Consider the following 20568-nt stretch of genomic DNA (forward strand, 5'->3'; position numbering starts at 1 on the left):
TTCTGGGGGGAGCATTGGTATTAGGGATTTTAGCACTTCGCTGATAATTAAAACAGCAGATTTCCAGAGGAAAAAAATCTCTGGTTTGCACATTGCTCCATCAACACTGCTCAGTGACTCAGCTGCATGATCCTCCCTCTTGGAGTTTAGGCTTCCAGATTACTTGAGAAGGATGGATAAGGACTGCATGCTGGACAAGGGATTGAGCAAGATTATTTAGAAAGAAATCTAGCAATCAATAATGATGTTGCTGTAGGCTCTGCCAGCCTACCCTGATACACTCAGGATACTTAAAAAACCTGTTCTGCCCCTGCAGTAATGCGATAGCCTGGTGTGGTCATTCTGCTTTTCAGAGGCAGGCACAGAGGCCCAGCCCTGGCTCCTGTGGGCAGTGTGGCTTGAAAAGCCCTTTCTGCAGAGGAAACAGCAAGGAAAGTCTGGGACTCCAGGGCTGTGTGTCTGTCTTTCTCTCTGACCCCAGAGCTCTTGCTTTTGCTTTCTCAAACATAATTGCTTTCCCCTTCTGCTGTGTTCCTATTGTTCATTGGAGAAATGATGCCATTAAATCAACAGAGAATGGTGGGAAAATGCTTTGATATGAGGCCTTAGGAGGGTGTGTGCATGTGTGTGTGTGTGTGCTTGTCCTCTCTTAAAAACAGCACAACCCTATGTGTATCTGGCAGCTTCCTTTAATTTGTGTCTTGCCTGGGAGAGAGAAATCCATCTCAAAATATATTTGGCAGTTAACCTCCTTTATTTGTATTGAAGTGGCACAAATTGTGTGTTGTTCCAGGGCTGTTGTTCACCATCGCTGTGAGAGTTAATCTCTCCAGGATCTTGCCTTTCTCACTCTCTGTTTTGGGAATGAGGTATGCCAGGCTTCCTTTTTCCATGGGAGAGAGATCCTGTGGCTGTGGGCTCGGCAGGCACTGGGGACTGTTGTGTGCCTCTATTCTGCTGCTGCTCTGTAATGTGGACAGGGATGGAAATGTGCTTTCCCCTGCAGAGTGATGAGCAGGGATGAGGCAAAGTTTGCCACAGCATTTTGACTAAAACTGTGCTCCAGGAGCCTTGGCAAAGAGCTGAGGTGAGGTCCAGGGAGCACATTGCCCCACTCATGGAAAAAAGGCTGCATGAAGGCAGGGGAAAGCAAGGCAGCTGTGGGATGCCTTCTTGCACAAGGTTGCAGCAGCAGTGTTTGTGACATTTGGTTGAGTGGTTTTTTTTTTTTGTGTTTCTTTTTCTTGAAGGCAGCTGTTCCATTTGATCAGCCACTTCTTGGTAGTCCCTTCCTGGGCACAGCTGTGCATGGCAGTAGCCAGCAAACAGCAGATGTGCTTTGAGCTGCAGGTCAGATGGTCACCAACCCCTCCAGTGAAGTCATTCCCATGGAGTGATGGAGAGGAGAGCAACCCTTCACAAGGCAGAGAAAACCCAAACCAACCAACCAACCACCAGTCTTAGCTGGAAACTGAAGGAGTAAGGGGCAAAAGCAGCAGAAAAGATTGTGGGAACAGAAGGGAATCAGTGGGGGCAGCTTCATAGGAAATGGGGTCTCTGTCTAGGATTCAGCTCTGGGGCTTGGCAGCAGACGTGATTTCTGCTTTGTAAAACTTGTTGGGATTGTTTTTTTCCCCACTGGGAAAGGAGCCCACCAGGCCCTGCTCCTGGGGATATTTACCTTAAAAACAGTGTTGTCTTTAATGTCCTGCCCTGCCTGACTTGGTCCAACTTTTTTTAATTGACATCTTAATTTGGATGGATCGTTACTTACCCTCTTGACTACTGCACTGGTATTTCTTTAGCTGCTTCCTTTCTGTTTTCCTAGCTGGGTTCTGTTCCAGCAGGAGTTACTGTGTTACACAACTTGTGTGTGACCTGGTGCCCTGCGCAGCGAGGATGTGGCACTTGTCTGATCCACCCCAGGTCCCAGCATGGCTTTCCATGGCGCTCTGTGGTATGTTCCCATCTGCTGGGGCTATGAGCATCACTGAGCACAGACCTGCAGTTTGTAGCCTAGCACAGCTTTGGGGATCTTGTGAGTTTGATGGGCAGTCTGCTAATATGGCCTGCTCCAAAGGAAGAGGTGCCAGCTTCTCTCGGATGTCATCCAACAAATTTGTTTGGCAGTGGGGGACATCCAGTGACTCACCAGTTGCTCTGTCATGGAAAGGCTGAGACCCTTTGCAAAGAAACACATCACTATGTTGCCTGTGAAGTGTCAAACATACACCCTCCATTGCATACCAGATGATCTTTAAGGTCCCTTCCCACCCAAACTTTTCTATGATATGATAGATCAATATGGCACTAAAATGTAGGAGTGCTCAGTAAAATCTCTGTGTGACATGGTAATTTTCATGTTTTGCTTCTCTTCTCTCTTCCTTCTTTTTTTTTTTTCCTTAATTTTTCTTGGATGCCGTTTCCCACCTTCCAGTGGAGGGAAGAGGAGTCTGTTGTTTGCTCAGCTAACTGAAAAAAGCTTTGTGTGCATTTTCTGCCGCCGTTCTGTTAAAGTTCAGAGTTCCTGGGTTAGAGCTGCCACTGCTCAATACAAGTCTTGTTCGAACTTCCAGAGCAGCCCACGCAGAGCTGCTGGGGTTCATCTGTGCAGTTCACAGCCCACAGCCAGCCAAACACATTGTTTGCCTCTGTCCTTCCATGAATCATACTTTGCAACAAAGACCAGCCTAGTGCTCCCAAGGAGAGTGTGAATCCAAGCGGTGCTGGATTTTAGGTACATTAATAGACCAGTCTGGGTGGGGTTTTTTTTTCTTTCTTTTTTCCCTGTGAGCACTCATTGTGTCTAAAAATCAGACAGCTTTGTGACAGTGGTCATAGCTGTCTGACACTTGTCTGGCTTATTAGGAATACTCTGAGGGGAGTTCTCCAGTTTTGCAGCTTTCTTATTTTGAGGGATTTTAGCTTGTCTCAGGATTATGAATTTCGCCTTTTGTTTTGTTTAATCTAGCAGTGATTCTCCAATGAGAAAGTTCATTGTTTGCCAGAAGCTTAGAGGGGTTTTTGTGGGTTTTCCTTTAAAAAACACAGCACTTCTCATTTTGCTGTGGGGAGATTTCTTTTTTCTACAATTACTTATATATTCATAATTTTTTTCTGTGGGTAAAAAAAAAAAACCCTTTTCAACTGGACAACAGTGGGCTGGACTTTTTTATTCTCTTCCCATGAAAAGCAAGAACATGGAAGGCTAGCCAGTCATTACAGGTGCAAGTGTGAGAAGAAAATAATTTTTTCTGATGGTCAAAACCAAGGTGGTAAGCCTGGTCTCACTCAGTGTGAGTACCTGGTTTATTCTGCTCATCACCCTGGGTGAATGCTGGTGGAGTTTCAGTGGGATGGGGTGCTTTCCAGAGAAGCAGCTTTCCGGGATTCATCAGAGATGTTGCTGCTTGTCAGTGTACTTGGATGAACCATCTGCCACCTGTCCTTCCCTGCACTGCATTGCCAAAGGCAGCAGCACCTGGAGCAGGGCAGAGGAGCTGCATCCACTGCAGAGGAGCCAAAGCATTGCTGTTCTCTTTTCTTCACTGCTCCTCTGCACGGCCCTGCGGCCAGCAGGGAGAGGAGGGTTGGTTTGTCTGAGGAAGGATCTGCTTTGCTCTTCTGGAAGGTGGCCCAGTGTAGGGGTCATCCAGCTGTTACAGCTGTCACCATCCACACATCTGCCTTTCCTCACAGCTGGGGAGAATGGCCTTCTCTAGCTGTAACCGTGGGTGACTTTTCCCTCTTGCAAAGCCCAACTGTTACTGTAAGACTCCAAATTAGCCAGGGAGGCCTGGGCTGGGTCCTCCTGCTCTTCTGACAGCACTTGCTATTCAGCAGCCTGAATGCTGCCTCTGTGCCTGCCTGTCCTCCCTGCACGCTCCTCAGCTGCCCTATTCATTTTATGCAGCAAAGGAAAAAAGAAAGCAGGGCTAGAAAGGAACTGCTGTCTGCCAAAGCAGCCCCTGGGGAATCCCAGTGCTGCCAGCCAGGGCTGGGCAGTGGGAAGTGGGGGCTGAAAGGTTGCCATGGGATGTAGTGCATGGTGGAGGCAGTCTGGGTGTGGGCAGGTACCTCAGGGTACTCCTCAGGAGCCCCTCTGCTCCTAGAGCTGGCTTTTTCGTGGTTCACAATGCTGTGGTTTTGTGGTTCACAATGCTGTTACCAGTTCTACTGTCCCTGGAGTTTCCAAGATTTTTGAAGCAGGAAGCTTGGCATGGCACAGGCTGCAGGTATTGGTGCCCGAATGGAGTTGTTTGTCTGCAGCTTAGCCTAGCTCCTCTAGGAGGGAAGGGCGAAGCCAAAAGTACCAAACCCAGACTCTGCTTTGGGCAGGAGGGTGGAGTATCTCTCAGCACTTTGGGATCCATGGATGGGGAGTTGGAAACACAATCCTCAGGCTGGGATGTGGGAAAGCTAGTTTATATTCCTGATCTGCTGAAGAATATGCCCATATCCTTGGACCAATCACTTAATCTCCCCGTGCCTTAGTTTCCTGTTAGCAAATGATACTCCTTATCTTTCACCTCTCATCTCAGCAGAGGAAAGAGTTTGTCTTTTAGTATATATCTCATTACAGTTCTTTGTCCGGTGGCTGGGGCCCCTCTACCTTGATAAAATAAGTAATTGAATTTAGATTAAAAGGTCTAATACAATCCTGCCCAGTGGTTACTGAAACACTTGAATGAAAGTTCATTCAGAGCCTGTCTTCCCATTTCCTCATAAGGCCAAGACATGAAGTAATTAGATGTAGACTTAGGTTGTTATTGTAGCACAATGACAGAGATCAGTGGTTATTGGTAGGAATGGGTTTTATAATCTAGTTTAATGGTCATTTACCTTTCAGTGACCTTGGTGTCAGGCAAAATTGGCAGCTCTTTTGCAAGGAATGTGCTTCCTCAATGAGGGCTTTGCAAGCTGTTTCATTTTTGGCTCTAGATTCTCATGAGCTAGGATAGACACTGCTGCAATGTAAGAGACTTTCAGTCTGCAAAGAAAGACACAGGCTCTTGCCAAAAGAAGCCCTTTTCAGTGCTGTCCTGCTGCCACTGAATTGCTGCTGGAACAGATCAGTCGTGTTCAAAGCATCTCTTTGCTTATTGCTGCGGCCAGAGTTGCAGCCTTCAAACTGAGAGAGCTGTGGTAGTCAGGGGCAGCCCAGGAGTTTCTGCAAAATGGGTTGCATTGTCTTGGAGCAAAAGAAGGGAGAACATATCTCATCATCCAGTTAAGTGCATGCAAGAAGAAGGAGCTGGTAATTCTGACTGTAACCCCCACCCTGAAAGTCCTCATTACATCAGTAAAGATATGATATTTCTATGTATTTCAAAGTGCTTTCCTTTCAGTAATGATCATCCACTCACTGCAGATGCAAAAAACTCCAGTTTCCCATTGGCTGTGATGCTCCTATAACTCTCTCCATCATGTGTTGAGAAATTCCTACTGGTTTTATCCAGTTACTGATGTCTGTTGCCATGGAGAAGAACATGGCATGAGCTGTGCTGTGATTTCTGATGGTACCCCAGGTCTGTGGCCACGCTTTGTAGGGAACTGGAGCAGGTCATATCCTGGTGCTTGAGGGGACTGGATTCAGTGCAGGTATTCACAGTGACCTTGGCCAAGCCTCTTAATTTTTCTGACAATCTAAACCTTAGAGGTAATCCCTGTTTTCTGTGAAGGAGGCTGAATTTTTGTGAGATCTGTGAAGCTCTTTGTTTGAGGTGGTGCCAGAAATATTATTTAAGTCACAAAGAAGTGCTATGAGACCTGAGAAGAGCAACATAGCAGTGGAAAAAAAGTTTCAGAAAAGCATCTGAGAATTTCTTTGCCTTATGACTTAGGCTTCTGTCTGCTTCTGGTCTCTCATCCTGCTGCTCACAGCCATACAATTTTGCAAGTAAGTTCCTTGGATTTGTCACTATTGCCCTGCAGAGCCAGCACCATCTCTTTATGTGCTCTCATTTCTAAACTAAACTAAGATAAGGAGAGCAAAACTATGCAGCTTGGAGGGAGAACCATTTGTTTTCAGGCTGCTTTGAAAAGCCACCAACCTGGTGTTACCATGAGCGTGGTGCATCCACACATCACCAGCATAGCATGATAGGTTTTTAGCTAAGATTAAGCAGTGACTTCCAGCACTCAGAATCCTGAGATGGTTTCTTGTACAAGGATTCTCAATTGTTTTTACTGCTGGGACCTGCTGTGATAGTGGCAAGCACAGAGGATCTTACAGACCCTCTTCGTATTCATTCATTTTACTTGTCATGCTCATCAGTCTCTGATAAGTACGAGCTTGTTCTCCCTCTGATAGGAGAGACTGAATGGTCACTGGAGTTTTTGGGGTTTTTTTGCAGGTATCAGGTTTGGATTGGGAATGTCCAGCTGAGGTCAGAGAGATACTTGCATAGGAGCAGATGGATTATATACTGCTTTTTGCTGAAGAACAAAATTAACCTCTCTTGAGGCCCTGAAGTCTGAATCCATTGAGGTCTGACAGAGTCTTTCCACTGACCTCTGTGGCCCCAGGATCACATCCTAAATGAGCTGCTTTGAGTCACTGGAAGCCTGAGTTCAGCTTTGGTGGGCTGGAAAATGTAACCTACTGTATGGGCTCTGCTATTCATAAGGGCTCAGCCCTGAGTGTGTGCTAGCTGTGCATGCCTGGGAGAAGAATAAAGTCATTTTCTGCAGTCTGGGGGTGGAGGAGGGAATGGGAATTGTACCCCCTTCCCTGCAAACCCGCTGTTGTGACAGTGGGCAGCTGCTTCTGAAGCTTCAGATTGAGGTTAGGTGTCCTTGGTGCTGTTTCTGGTATCATCCCTGACACATGGATGTCCTGTGCAGCTGGCTTGAGCAGCAGGACCTGACCTCAATTTGAATTTTCTGAAGTGGGCCACTGAATAGCAAGGCCGTGATTTACCATGGGGAGTTTCCTTAAACTTGGAAGAAACAGGGTCTCTGAAGCTTTAGTGAAGCTTTACTGAAGGCAGTAGTGAGTAGGTTTGACACCATTCATTGCTTATTGGCATCCAGCAGGATTATCAGCAAACGCTACCTGTTTTCTCACAGCTTGTTTCTTGAGGTGATTCTTGTTTTCTCTGGGCAGAACAGAAGCTAGCAAAGACCTTTGAGTTAACACAGCATGATGCAGGTGTTTTCTATTCCCTGCTGGTCCTAAATCATACCAGAAGGGAATTAATTGTAGCGGGTAGAGGGTAATGTGTAGAGGGTATAGAATGAAGTGTGAATAACTACAAGTTGATTGGTTCCTCTGGAGCTGTTATTGATTGATCTGGAGTCATCAAGCTGTTTGACAGTCAGTCTGGTGAAGATTAATTCAGTTTGAGAGCAGTAGCAAGTTTTTCCAATTAATGGCTAGCAACATAAACCTTTACAGTGTAATTTATTTAGCAATCTTCTAACATGCATTTACCCCAGGAAGGTTGCCTGGTGGCTAAAGATAGGTGAGTAGGAAGGTGATGGCTTTCTCTTGCCTTTAAAAAAGTGTTCTTTGTGACCTTAAATATGGTAGCTCTTTAACTAGAACTGCTCAGATGCTTTGTATTATGAATCCAAAGTGCTAACACTTTCCTAGTTCATGGGTGTGAGCTGTCACTCACAGGGTACCATGGGATCAGCAGTGTGGGAATGCTGTAAGTACAAGGAAGGGATCATTGCCCCTCTCAAGTTATCCCTTAGCTCCCTGGGGGAGTGCTCAGGAGTCACTGCCTGGCTTGCAGGGTGGTGGTGGCAAAGCCAGGCTTCACTGCCCATCTCTGCAGCTCCTCAGCACCAGGGAGCCTTGGAGAGGGGCAGCAGGGGAGCCTCCAAAGGGGAGGAACAGTCCCAGCTGGGTTTGGCACGTTTCCCCACATACTGTAATTCTTGCACAGCGCTTCCTCTCTCCTCATAATACTCTGTTATTTCCTCCTCCTGCCCCTGCTGCTAATTAGCCCACGATAAACTCTGGTGTGAACAAAAGCAAACAATTAAGAGTGTGTTGCTTCAGCGTGAGCCCTGTCAGAGCAGTGATTTGTTGGTGGCAGGGCTGTGCAGCACCTCCTCAGGAGGAAAACAAACCCATTAGCCTGGCTCAGCTGGGCAGTGCCGTGTCCCAGCTGCTTGCTTTTGGGTGTGCAGGGATGTCTTGGGTACAGCAGGGCTTCCTGAGCCTCTGAGAGATGCTGCTGAGTCTTGTGTCTTCAGTTTCACGTGATACAGTGGGTCTGTGGTCACTGCCCAAGCAAGGCGGCTTGAGAAGTTCCTGGATTGTGATTTATGTATGTGAGGAGGTGGGGATTTTTTTTTTCTTTTCTTTTTGGAATACACACATAGACATTTTCAAAATAATACAGACAGAGAAATAATAGTGGAATTAAACATAAAATTGTTGAGTGGTTTGTGTTGGAGGGGACCTTAGAGATCATCTAGTTCCAACTTCCTTACCATGGGCAAGGACGCCTCGTGCTACACCAGACTCCCCATCTCTCCCAGATATGGAGGAGGTTTAGAAAGAAGAAGTAAAAAGCAGGATTTTTGGTAGGTCCCAAGCCAAATGAGGTTTGAATGATATTTTGCAGGATTCAAGGTGCATGTATCAAGACCTTGCAACCTGCTTTCGTGTAATCTCAGCCCTAATGCTCAAAATCTCTTCAGGTTGTTTTTGCTTGAGCAAGAAGTCCTAATGGAAGAAGAATAGGTATTTACATGGGATTTCACTGATGTATGAACAGACTAAGGGAAGTTGGAGATTTTTTGGTTTGAGACCCACTTCCTTTCCAAAGCTAGAGGCAGGGTTCAAGCTGGAAAATTAAAAATGAACTGTTCCTGGGCAAAAAAAAGCAAAGTATTTTGGAAATCATGGAATTAACATATGTCCTCTTTTGACACACCAGCCAGCTGCTTTGCGAACAGTTGTCTCTGTTTCTGTTGTAGCTCTCGAGCAGCTGCTCACAGAACTTGAAGATTTTCTGAGGATACTGGACAAGGAGAACTTGAGCAGCACAGCTGTGGTGAAGAAGAGCTTCCTCTCTGACCTTCTGAAAGTCTACACCAAGTCCAGTGGTACAGATGAGGAAAACCAAGGATGGGATTGTGGGCTGTCATGGGAATTGCTACTGGGTCTTGAAGCAACATTTTATGGCTGCTGGTGGGAATGGGAGACAGGAAAATTAGAAGGAGAAAATGAAACTGAGTTTATTTTTGCAGTGACCTCTAATTGTTTATGTAAAATTACTATAGTTATGTGTCCAGCTTTACAAGCAAAGGATTCCCAAGATTCCTGATCCTTTCTGTTTTCCTTATTAAACCTTAAGTTTATTTAATCCACTTTGTAAGATACACAGGATGTACTGTTTGGCCAAGTTAATGTTTAAGTAGAAATTTTAACTTACGGAATTTCCTGACCATAAAGCACTTAATTTTTCTGCTTTTTATTATTGCTTGGGGTTTTTCCTGCACATTGCTTCGACCAACATGCTCTCTCCAAATGTGCTCAGCAGAGACACTTTTTACATCTGCCTTTGTGGAAAAACTTAGCGGTGTGAAAGCAGCGTGTGGGTAAAGAGTTCACTTTTCCCTTTGTTTGCAGGTGGTGATGAGGAGTACATTTATATGAACAAAGTGACAGTCCATAAACAGCAGGGTGACCAAGAGAAACAAGACAAAGGTAGGGAGCTGGAGATTAATGGTTTCATCGTGTCTCAGGGGATGATGAAGGCACACAAGGTTAGAGCCTTGCTCTGGCAGCTCTGAGGGCTGAAGCAGCTGCTGGTTGTGGAAGGGCCATTTTCATAACATTCCCTTGGAAATAGTGGTCCTTGCCAACACTGCGAGGTTATTCCTGGAAGTAGCACTTTGGAGGTCTTTATTTTGGGATAAAAATGTTGCCTTCTAAGGCTTGAAGCTCCAGTGCCTGAAATATTCAAGGAAGCCTTCATGCTTTCTTTGGCCACAAAACAAGCCACTTTTTGCATCTTTGAGACCTTGAAAGTGCATTTCTTGTTTGCTGTGTTGCTCTGCCCTGGCCCAGAGGGTCTGTGCAGTCACAGCCCTGCGAGGCGAGTTCGCAGGGCTCAGCCCTCACCATCTGCAGGGGCAGAACTCCTTCATCTCCCAGGGATGTGAGAGCTCTGCAGAGTAAAGGCTGAGAAATCAAACCTAGGTGAAACTTCCATTCCATTTCCTCATTTCCAATTTAGTTTTCCCACGTTTTGAATTTGTAACACGGCAAAGAACGTAATTGTCTAAAAACGTTCTTCCTCTTTGAAGTTCACCGTGAAAGAGGTTGCTGATAATTGCATGGAGTGAGAGTATTAGTGACACACATTTTTTAAATGCACACCTACTCAGGGGCTGATCCTACCCCAGAGTTTCCAGTGCAGAGGGATGAGGCAAGGACTCATCAGTGCAGCCTGCTGCTGATGTGCTGGTCCTGCAGTAGTTGGGATTGTTCCACTTCCACAGTTGTTTGTTTTGGTTTTATTTCTCTGTGGTGGTTGTGGTTTTGGTTTTTTGTTTTTTGGGTTTTTTTTTTTTGTTGTTTGTTTTTTTTTTTTTTTTTTTTTTTTGGTTTTTTTTTTTTTTTTTTTTTTTTGTTTTTTTTTTTTTTTGTTTATTTGGTTTGATTTGTTCTTTAAACTACCTGCAGCCAAACTTGGGCTAACTTCAAATGCCTCTGAAGACAGGATGTCCTCCCAGATTACACGTGCAGCCCCAGTGTGACCTCCAGGCAGGGCCCTCTGGGTGATGATGTAATGCTCTATAATAGGATCACACAGCCTCCCAGCAGCTGAACAGCAACAGAAACTTCTCTTTATATAAGTTCTCATTTGGGTGGATAAAGCCAAGTTTGCACTGACCCACCATGCTCAAACACAGGGAAAATTTCAGACAATTTATTTTTAGAGGTGCTTCTTTTGTTTCAGACTTTTCCCTATCAAGGACACGACCCTGCCCACTCAGTCACTCCCTGTGGGACCTGGCACTTCTCTCTTTCTGTTTTCAACAATTTCCCTATTCCAAGTAAAACTTCTGAGTTATTTGGAAGTGCTGAAGTCAGTGAGACATGTGTGGGGTCTTAGCTACAGCTGGAGCTGGGTGTAGAGCCCTGATCCTGCCCCTGTGACTGGATGGAGAGGTGCCTGCACTTCAGGTTGAGTGGATGGAGGGGGCCCAAGTGCCCACTGGTGTGATATTGATCTTGCAGTGATCACACAACTCCCTCTGTCCCTTTTATCTACTGCAATTCCATGCCTGTAACGGGACTGGAGACCACACTTCTGTGCCTGAGCTGACAGGACCTCTCTTGCTCTGCAAAGCTTGTTCCCCACAGCAGCTGTGCTCCAGCAGCACAGGGTGAAATGCTTTCCAAAGTCCATCAGCTCTAAAAGTCACCCCTCCAAACTTTAAAATATGCAATTTCTGCACAAAAACGTAATTCCCTGCCCCTTTTTCTACTTAAAATTCCAGTGGTAAGAATTTAAGCAGAACAGACACAGCTTTTGAGATGCCTTCCTGTGGCCCAGTAATTGAATTCCCTGCGCTGGGTGATGAAGGCACCATCATTGACTGGATCTCGTTTACCTGAGAGATGCAGCAGGTCTGTACCCTGCAAGTCCACAGGGCTCTTCAGTGAGCCAAATGCCATCTCCTTCTGGAAGTCAGCACAAAGGGGCAGGACTTTGGGAGGTGGGACTGATGTGAAGGGCTCCTGGTGTGGCCACTGGGATCCTCTTAGCCCAAATGCCAGATGATATTCACTTTTACAAGGAACAGAGAGCACAGATAAGTAATAGCTAGTACAGATTTGAATTTCAGCAGGATTTTGGATGGTTTTTCTTTTTCCTTCCTCCTTCCAAGTCCTCTTCAAACTGCAGGTTTTAGAGAGGCATCTTTATCAGAGGACACCTGCAAAATGTTAATGCTTGTCTAGGGAAAAACATTCCCTCCCTCCCGTCCTAGCAGGGAAACAGTCTGTGATTTGTGGTGCTGGTGTGAGTAGCTGGAGAAGGAAGGGGTAAATCCATCATTGCACTGTCTCAGAGGCCATGGGATTTGGGCACTCACTGAGGCCACCCAGGAGTTCTGTGGTAGGAGAAGGGGGACTGAACACAAGTTTTCTGAGCCTTCAATGTACCCTCCAGATACTAAATCACTCTGCATGCAGCTGCTTGGAAAATGTGACTTTCCAGAGGCAGACACGGATCACCTGGAGCAGTTCTGCTGCCACGTGCCACGTGTTTGGCCTGGGCTGCTTCAAGAGCAGCTCCCTTGAGCAGTGATCACGCTACTGATCAGGGCTGGCTGTGATAAGCCACTCTGCACTTAAAGCAGCCACCTTTGCAGTTTGCCCTGGGAGCAGGGTGGTGCTGGCCCCATTTTTGGGGAAGGGTAGCAGAGGAGCACAGTCACCAACCTGTCTGTTTGCAGGGATCAGAGCTACCAAGGACTAAACTGCCATGGACTTCCAAACAGTGTGGTGTCTGTCTGCTGCTGCTTCTCCCTTCACCCTTTAAAGTCTCAGCAGTGGGTCTGGCCTTCACAGTTTTCCCTCCAGAAGGAAAAACATGCCCTAAAAACAGAGGTCAGCTCTTTTGCGGGTCTCCCGTTGCCACGTTCCTGGCTATGGCCTGAAATGACATGGTGGCCCTGCAGCCCTGCCTGTAATTGTCACTCTGCTCCCCACTGAAATAGCATCCTGCTGCTCCAGCACAGCCCAGGGTAGCAAGTGCTCTGCTGGGAGAGGCCACATGTCATGTGTGAAATTGTTTCTGCCTTGCAGTGCTGGATCGGAAGAACTCCCTGACCAATGGAGACTCAGGACTGCATTTGTCACCTCCTCAGAAGAGCCTGCCAGACCTCCCTCCTCCAAAGGTATCTCACACCCTTTGCTTTTCACTGCCTCAGCCTGGGGCTTTGAACCCCTTGAGGCTTTGCTGTTGTCAGGTCCTGTGCAGCATGGCTGGGTGGAACACCTCTGCCTGTGTATGTTAGTGAGGCAAAGAGTCCTGGGGAGCTCTATTTTAAAAATAATAACAAAACATTGAACTAGGCATTTCCAGCTGCATATTTCGTGTTTACAAAGACCAGTATGTGGTTGGATGGTGGCCTGAGCTGGCTGGACACTCAGGAGCCCCTGTGGTTCCCAAGGCTTGTGCACAGGTGGAGCAGGCAGCTGTGGGAGCTCCCCATGAATCTGCAAATTGGGCTGTGCCCCCTTCCAGGGAGACCCACACCCATTGCATGGCACTCCAGGCTCAAGGAAGGAGAAGAGAGGTTTTCAAAGAAACAGAGGTGGTGATGACTCTCAGCTGTTGCTTTGGAAATCTCTCCTGGATTGTAAATCAGCTGTGCCTGGGCTGCTGACATGATCTTAGAAAAGTCAGGAATCCCTCAGCTGCCCTCAGGGTGGTGGGGAGCTCCCTGGGCTGTACCAGGACCTCCCTCCCTTGCTGCCAGAGCCTTTCTCAGTTTGGCCATTGCCAGAGGTTTGCTCACAGCTGGAGCACCTGGTGTTGTCTGTGCACTGGGTGCTGCTGTTGTTCTGGTTGTGCAGCCCACAGGTCTGTGAGGAGGAGTTGCTGGCTCTGCAGGTTTTTCTGTAGGGCAGCTCTAAGTCAGTTAAACACCATCAGCTCTCAGTGGGCTGTTGTCTCTGTGCCAGGAGCCAGCCCAGCTGTCCTAGACACAGGTCATCCTCGAGCCCCTGAATGTTGCTGTTTGGTAGTTGGTGCAATGTGGGAATTGCTGTTAGCTGGGATTTCAGGATGTGAAAGGAAAGGAGGGCAGGGAGCATGCATGGGGAGGAGGAGGAGGAGGCACAGAGGAGGATGGGGTGGTGCATCCATCAGCCACAAAGGAAGATCTGTTCTTTTCCCAGGAAGGAGGATGCAGGGTGAGGCCCCAGGATTTTTGCCCAGGGATCTGTGTGGCTCAGCTGGAGGAGCTGGGAAAACAAGGGGTAGGATGGGATGCAGCTGACAAACCCTTGGATGCAGTGTGATTGCCTGCTGGGAGCTGCTCCAGCCCCAGAGGGCTCTGCCCACACAGATGGCTGGAGCTGGAGTGGCTGGGAGCAGTGGCCAGAGCAGGAACCTCCCTTTAGCTCTGTATTTCACAGTGGGCAGGAGGTGGAATGAAGGCACCACTGGGGAAGCAGCAGCCAGGTGTCCCCAAGGCATTTCTCTTGAGCTTGGTGCAGCCTAGCTTTCTGACTGGGCAATCAGGAAGTTAAAAGGGAATTATAAAAAAATAGTCTTAGATTTTAGCTGAGAAGGACACCTGTCCTCTGCCAGACCTGTGCTGGGAATTACCTTCTCCTAGCTGCTTAGCACTGGAGTCAACCTCCCTTGGATGCAGCAGTCAAACACCTCATCACTGTGAGCATCAGAGTGTCAGTGAGCTTTGGCAGCAAAGATATCAGAGTGTCCTTCAGGGAACAGGGCTGGGGAGAGCTTTAATGAGTGGAATTTGCTGTTAGAGGGAAATGGATCTTCCCTGTCTGCATTTGCAGCTCCCAGTGCAGGCGGGAGCCACAGCCACCTGGGCAGGGGAGGGTGGAACACAACTCCTTGCACAGAAACTGAGAGGTTAGGAGAGGAATTCAGATTAGATCTGTTTTTGCTCTGCAGATTTTTCTGTGGTTTGGTGGCGCTCAGATATCCTGTGGTGTTGCTCTACACTTGCCTTTTGAGGCGTGGAAGAAAGGTGGTGATAAAGCTCTGCACAGCCAATAGTCTGTGGCACCCACAGACACCAGAAGTCACTGGGCAACTCAGCAGGGATGGCCCACCTGGATCCCACTGATTCCCTTGGATTTGTCCCAAAGCAGCCTTTAAACAATGAGTTCTGCAGGCCTTGGTGACCTCTCCTGTGCTGCAGCTGTGGTGGCTCTGCCTGTTCCCTCAGCCGTCCGCAGGGAAGGTCCTGTGGTACGGATGCAAACAGCCAGGGTGGTGATATTTGCATGCTCCTTGTGCCATAATGCAACAGGCAAATGTTCTGCAAGGGCCAGTGTGGTTAAATAACCTTTGACTGAAGTTAGAGAGTAAACCACTCCACACCCCTGGGGAAAGAGGAGACAAAACAAATACCTTCTGGTCAACCAAGGTGCACCCTGTAGGCTTTCACTGTCTGTAGGAAACAAAACAGAGCAGCGCCTTCCCTGACAGTTGTGGGATGGTGTTAAAAAAACCCACAGCATTTCTTTGTGTGGGCAATTTCTTTATGGTCACAGCACAAAGTGGGCTGGCTACACGCAGGAGGCCACCACAGATGGCAATTACAGACACATTTCCTAGCCAGGGAAGGGATTAAGTAAAGCCCTGGAGTGAGTGACTGGGTTTGTTTTTGTTTCTTTAATGCAACACATTAGGACAAGAAGTTCCTAAACATTTTAAGTGTTTGGAGGGCAAGTGTTTTCCAGCAGTGTTGTATGTGTCTCTGTAAGGGAAGTTCAGTGTGCTCACAGCATCTGGCAGACCCACATAAGTAGTTTTAACACTGCAGAAATTTGGGAGGCTGGCAGAGCCACGGGCAGCTCGCCCAAGTGGGAGCAGACGTGTGACTTTGGTGTGGTCAGGGTTCCTCACTCCCACAGGCCCAAGAGCTTCCCTTTGTGGGCAGCTGTTGGCCAGAAAATCTCGTCCTTCAAAGCTTCCTTTCTGCTTCTCAGCACCAGTAGCTGCTGGTGGAAACATCCAGGGCAGGGTGGGCAGCTTTGCACCTGTGTTTGGTGATGCTGGCATGGCCTGCAGATGGGCTGGTCCTGCAGTGCTGGTGCACAGCTGGCTCCTCTTCCCCAGGGGCAATTGTGGGCTGGCACAGTGCACGATTTGTGACCTTCAACACCCCTGTCTCTGCAAAGAAACCTGCCCCAAAGACTGCTGGGGGGAGTGGGGCTTTAACCCTGGGCATCCTGTCAGGGTTTGCACAGCCTCAGCCAGGGCAGCTGAAGCAAGGCAGGACAGGGCATCCTGTTGTCAGCTGGCTGGGGGTGCTTTGACCTTGGTGAGCAGCAGGGACACCTCACTGGGGAGCAGGGGAGTGCTACTGTCAGGTCAGGGTGAGAGATGGGGTGCCAGGTATCTGGGAAGAACATAAGCTCTGTGCTCATCCTACTGATCTGTTCATGATGCTGCCCTGCTGCCTCATGTCCAACATCTCTGTTCCCATCTCTGAAAAAGAAAAAGTTTGTTTCTTCACTTTTTTCCCCTCATGTATTGATATTTCTAAAGGACCAAGGCATGTTTTTCCTGCCAGCCCTTGCTTGTGTTTAGGGAGGGGTTTGGCAGGCGCCACAGGGATTTTCCAGCACTTGGACTCTTTTCAAAGGCTTATTTTCCATTGGTGTTGTTTATCCATTTCCTTCATTTTTTGTTAAGAGCACAATTAAAGATTCCCAATATAGTTCCTAAGGCAGAGATTTTTTGTTGTTGGTTTCTATCAGTCAGAGACTTGAAGACACAACCAGAGACTGCTCAGGTTATGTTTTCAGTGTAAAGCCAGGGTTGCACCAATTGTCCTCCCTTCTGGTTCCCTGATAAGATAACCCATAGCACACAGAGCCATCCCCAGTTACCAAGGTCAGTGCAGCAGGCAGAAATCTCAGTTCAGGGTAAGGCTGATGGTTGAAATTGCTGCTATGAGTTGATCTTCCCAAACCTTTCAGCAGCATGAAAGAAGGTAACATTTATGATGCAATTATACAGTAATTTCAATTTATATTTGGGCTAACTGTACCACATCTAAAAGATTTCATCCACTGGGATGCACTTGAGTGCTAAAAAAAGGGGAAAAGGATGTCCTGTTGTTTTGGTGGATCTGTTTTTACCTTAAATCATGTTTCTTTTATGTGTTTATTCTGCAGATTCTCGAAACAAAACAACCACCAATCCCCAAGATTGAATCCCCAGAGGGATATTACGAAGAGGCTGAGCCCTATGACATCTCTGTAAATGGTATATCCCAGCTAACCCTTGGGAGGGGATTCGTGTGGGAGATGGAGGACACGAGATTTATGAGAATCAGTAAATGAAAGCACAGATATTTCGTACAGCTTTTGGGACAAATGTGTTTTCTGCTGCTCATCACACTTGATATTACAGACCTAATGCTAGCTGGAAAGCAAAGACTACTGAATTACTCCAATTTTTAACTTTCCTGTATAAGTTAGTAATATGCTTGGTCAATATGTTGTCAGTGTAAAATGTTAGAAACCATTGTGGGCTCTCTTTGTCTTGGTGGTTTTCTGGCAGATAGACTGCAGTCAAACACAAGTTTCTATTCAGGACTGAGTGGTGAAGCTGTGGTGGCTTGCATTCGTGTCCTAGTGCTCTAATTGTCCCCTTGGGGCTCAAAATCCGTGGCTCTGCTGGTCTGTTAGGAGTGATAACCATTTTTATAATTGGCTCTTTATTCAGCTCTGTCTCTTGTGGCAGTTTAACCATCTGTAAACTTGATTAGAGAGCCACACTTCGTGTGAGGGGAGAGCATGTGGGTTCCCTTGCACACACCCTCACCCTCTGGGACATCATCCCAGCCATGTCCTGGGGCAGTGCCACCCCTGCCTGTCCCCTGTGGGCTCCCCTCCCCTCTGGGAGGAGGCTGCTGCATGCTGAGCTCCCACATTCTCACTTTTTACAATGTGTTCCTGCATCCTTTTGTTGAACACCCTTCACTGAGATTGCCTTGCCGTGATCTGATAGCAGAGCTGATCTTGTCGTCGCTTTCTAATCCATTTAAGCCCATAGGAGACAGATTGTATCACCCCAAGCAGATCTCTGCTCATCAGCCTTGGCTGCAGCAGAGTGTGTGGCATGGGCAGAGCTGAGTGGCAAGAGTGGAGGCAAGCAAAGAGGGCTAAGGGTGACACAATTGGATCTAAAGCCTTGGCTGTTGAATCTGAGCTTCATCTGGGAGAGGCTGGGTCCTCTCCAGCCCCAGTGTGAGCTTTGAAGCTCCGTGTCAGTGCACAGGAAGATAGTGCCCAGCTCAGATGGGAAGAGGTTCAGGCTCATCAAGGCCAGGCTGAAAGGTGCTGTTCAGTGCAGAGGAGAGACCCCCCAGCTCTGCCTGTGTTTTGCTGAAAGGCTCTGTGTTATTTGGCTGGGGTGAGGGCTGTGAGGCTCTGTGAAGCCCTGCTGCAGCTGGGGCAGCCCAGGGTGCTGCAGCCTCATCCCCATGCCTGCAATGTAAGATAAAGGAGATTTCTTTTCCCCCTGCACATTGGGAAAGTGGATAAATTGTTAAGAGCCATGGCATAAAAAGGCACATGCTGGATTAGCTGGAGTACAGCCATGGATCCATGTGCTGGGATACCCAGCTTGTGTGATCCAGGCAGCTGCATAAAGTCGCCCTCAGATCAGAGGCTTGGCTGGCAGGAGTGATAAGTGCACACCCAGCTCCCACCTCTGCTTTTCCTTGGTAACCTGCTGCTCCGAGATGCAAATACACCCACCACCCACTGAAATCTAGGTCAGTCAGATGCCCAAGGAAATGAGAGCTGATAGCTCTGCAAAAAGAGAAAAGCACAAATGATGGGAGCACTGTCCAAACAAGGCAGCTGTGGGAGGCTCTGTGGCTGCTGTGATCAGCTGTTGCACCAGCAGGCTCTGTGTTTTACTGAGCACTGCCACAGCTGCAGGTGGGGAGAGGAGCCTGTGAAAGCAGCAGAGATGGGGCAGAGGATTCCAGTGATTCCCCACCCCTGAGGTGTGTGGTGCCTTTGCATCCTGAGATTGCTCAGCCACTGGTCCCCTCTGCAGACCCCACCACATCCCTTCTACACAAACCTCCTGGTGTGCTCCTGGCATGCTTTGTGTGAGGAGGAAGGAAGGAAGCATCATGAGGAGCTCTGTGCTCTTTGGCAACTCATGTTGGAGGTGGTTCCTTGGGGGGTGAGCCAGAAGGAGGAGCAGGGAGAGACGTGGAGCAGCAGGGATGTGGCAGCAGAGGCTGCGGGGGCTCAGGAGAAGGTGAAGTGTGGTGTGTTGTGCAGAGGGGAGCTGGGCAGTGATGCTGGTTTGCCTCAAGAGATCAGGCTGCAGCGTGAGGGCAATCCTGCAGGTCCCTGTCCTGCCCTTTGTTTCAACAAGCACAAGCTCCCCATCCCTCCCCCTGCCCCGCCTGTGCCCTGTCAGATGTCAGCAGTATTTGTACTTGTCCTACACAGTGGTGCTCACTGCTAGCAGATGATCTGGGACCTTGGTGTGACTGCTGTTGCTCAAGGGCAGTCTGGACATGCCTGGCTTTGCCCTGGCCAAAGATGCTGAAGCCTGACCCCAGTACCCCCCCAGCTCTCTATGCCTTTCCCCTCAAGCTGGACAGGGAGGGGGTGGCAGTCCAGGAAGTGCTGGTGGTCTTCCACAGAATGACAGAATGGCCTGGGTTGGAAGGGACTTTAAAAATCATCTCGTTCCAGCCCCCCTGCCATGTACAGGAGCACCTTTCACTGCTAGACCAGGCTGCCCAGAGCTTCAGCCAGCCTTGCTTGAACACTTCCAGGGCTGGGGCACCCACAGCCCCTCTGAGCAACCTGTGCCAGTTCCTCATCATGGTTGCAGTCAAGAATTTTTTCCTGAAATCCAAGCTAAACCTACACTCTCTGTTTGAATGCATTTCCTCTTGTCCTGTCCCTGTAAGCTCTTGCGAGAAGTCCCTCTGTGATACTTTTTGACAGTGTTACAGCATGAGCCTTGGAAGACACCCATGTGTCCCCAAACAAATGGGCGTAGTGAAGTCAGACAAAAATAGGAACACGACTAAAATAAGTGGGTGCACTGCCAAGAAAGGACATCAAAGCAAGCCTCCAGATGGGCTGAGGAGATAGGGGTTTGGTGCACCATCAGAGGTGGGACTGTGAGACACTGTAGCAAACGTGGGTGAATTAATTAAAACAAAGCAAGCGGGCGAGTCCGCTGGGTCTCAGGGTCCATCTTTCATCAGTATCATTCCCACCCCTCCACTGGGATGCTCTGCCTTTCATTTTCCAGCTCCAGCAGAGGCTGCTGCTTCCCTTCCCTCTTGGGCTGAAATGTGTTAAAGCCTTATCAGCAGCCTTTGCATAATTGGAGGGAGCGATAAGGAGTGGAGTGAAACGGGAGAGGAGCAGCGTGGCTGCCGACTGAGCAATCATTATTCTGGCTGAAACAGCTCATCAGCCCTGGCTGCTTTTAATTGCGATGACGATGATTCTGTTTTAAAGGGAATTGCCTTGTTTGAGGGGATGGGTTGAAAATGCTGTCCTTGTTTGAAATCTCAGCGTGCAGGGATGGGACCTCGCTGGCCGAGGGGATTGAGGCCCTTGTTCTCTGCATTTGCTTATATGTGGCTTTCTCTCTTTGTCTCCTTTCTCTTTCTTTTTGACTGTGCAGGTCTTTTTGGTAGGCTTGCTGCGGCTGGACCCAGGCCAGGGTTGCAGGTTACTGAGGGCGTTATTTATGCCACAATAACTATGGGTATGGCATGCTTTCCAAACCTGAAGTGCCTTTTTAAAACAACAACAAAAAAAACCAACCCAAAAATACTCCTCAAACCCTCAGTTTTAGCAAAGATTATCAGGTATCT

The 20568-nt window shown here is 48.1% G+C and overlaps 1 protein-coding gene across 3 annotated transcripts in view; it reads left to right on the top strand.

Annotated features, from left to right (window-relative positions):
* Window positions 1-20568, top strand: part of AFAP1L2 (actin filament associated protein 1 like 2) — a 64827-nt gene that overhangs the window by 31112 nt on the left and 13147 nt on the right. For all 3 annotated transcript variants that reach the window (XM_041461286.1, XM_041461288.1, XM_041461287.1), the window contains exons 2-5: window positions 8938-9066; window positions 9593-9670; window positions 12785-12876; window positions 16871-16961. In XM_041461286.1, the coding sequence (XP_041317220.1) occupies window positions 8938-9066; window positions 9593-9670; window positions 12785-12876; window positions 16871-16961 (390 nt within the window). The remainder of the gene's footprint in view (window positions 1-8937; window positions 9067-9592; window positions 9671-12784; window positions 12877-16870; window positions 16962-20568) is intronic.

The sequence above is a fragment of the Pyrgilauda ruficollis genome, unplaced genomic scaffold, assembly GCF_017590135.1.
Source record: "Pyrgilauda ruficollis isolate IOZ18807 unplaced genomic scaffold, ASM1759013v1 scaffold15, whole genome shotgun sequence".
Classification (NCBI taxonomy): Eukaryota; Metazoa; Chordata; class Aves; order Passeriformes; family Passeridae; genus Pyrgilauda; species Pyrgilauda ruficollis.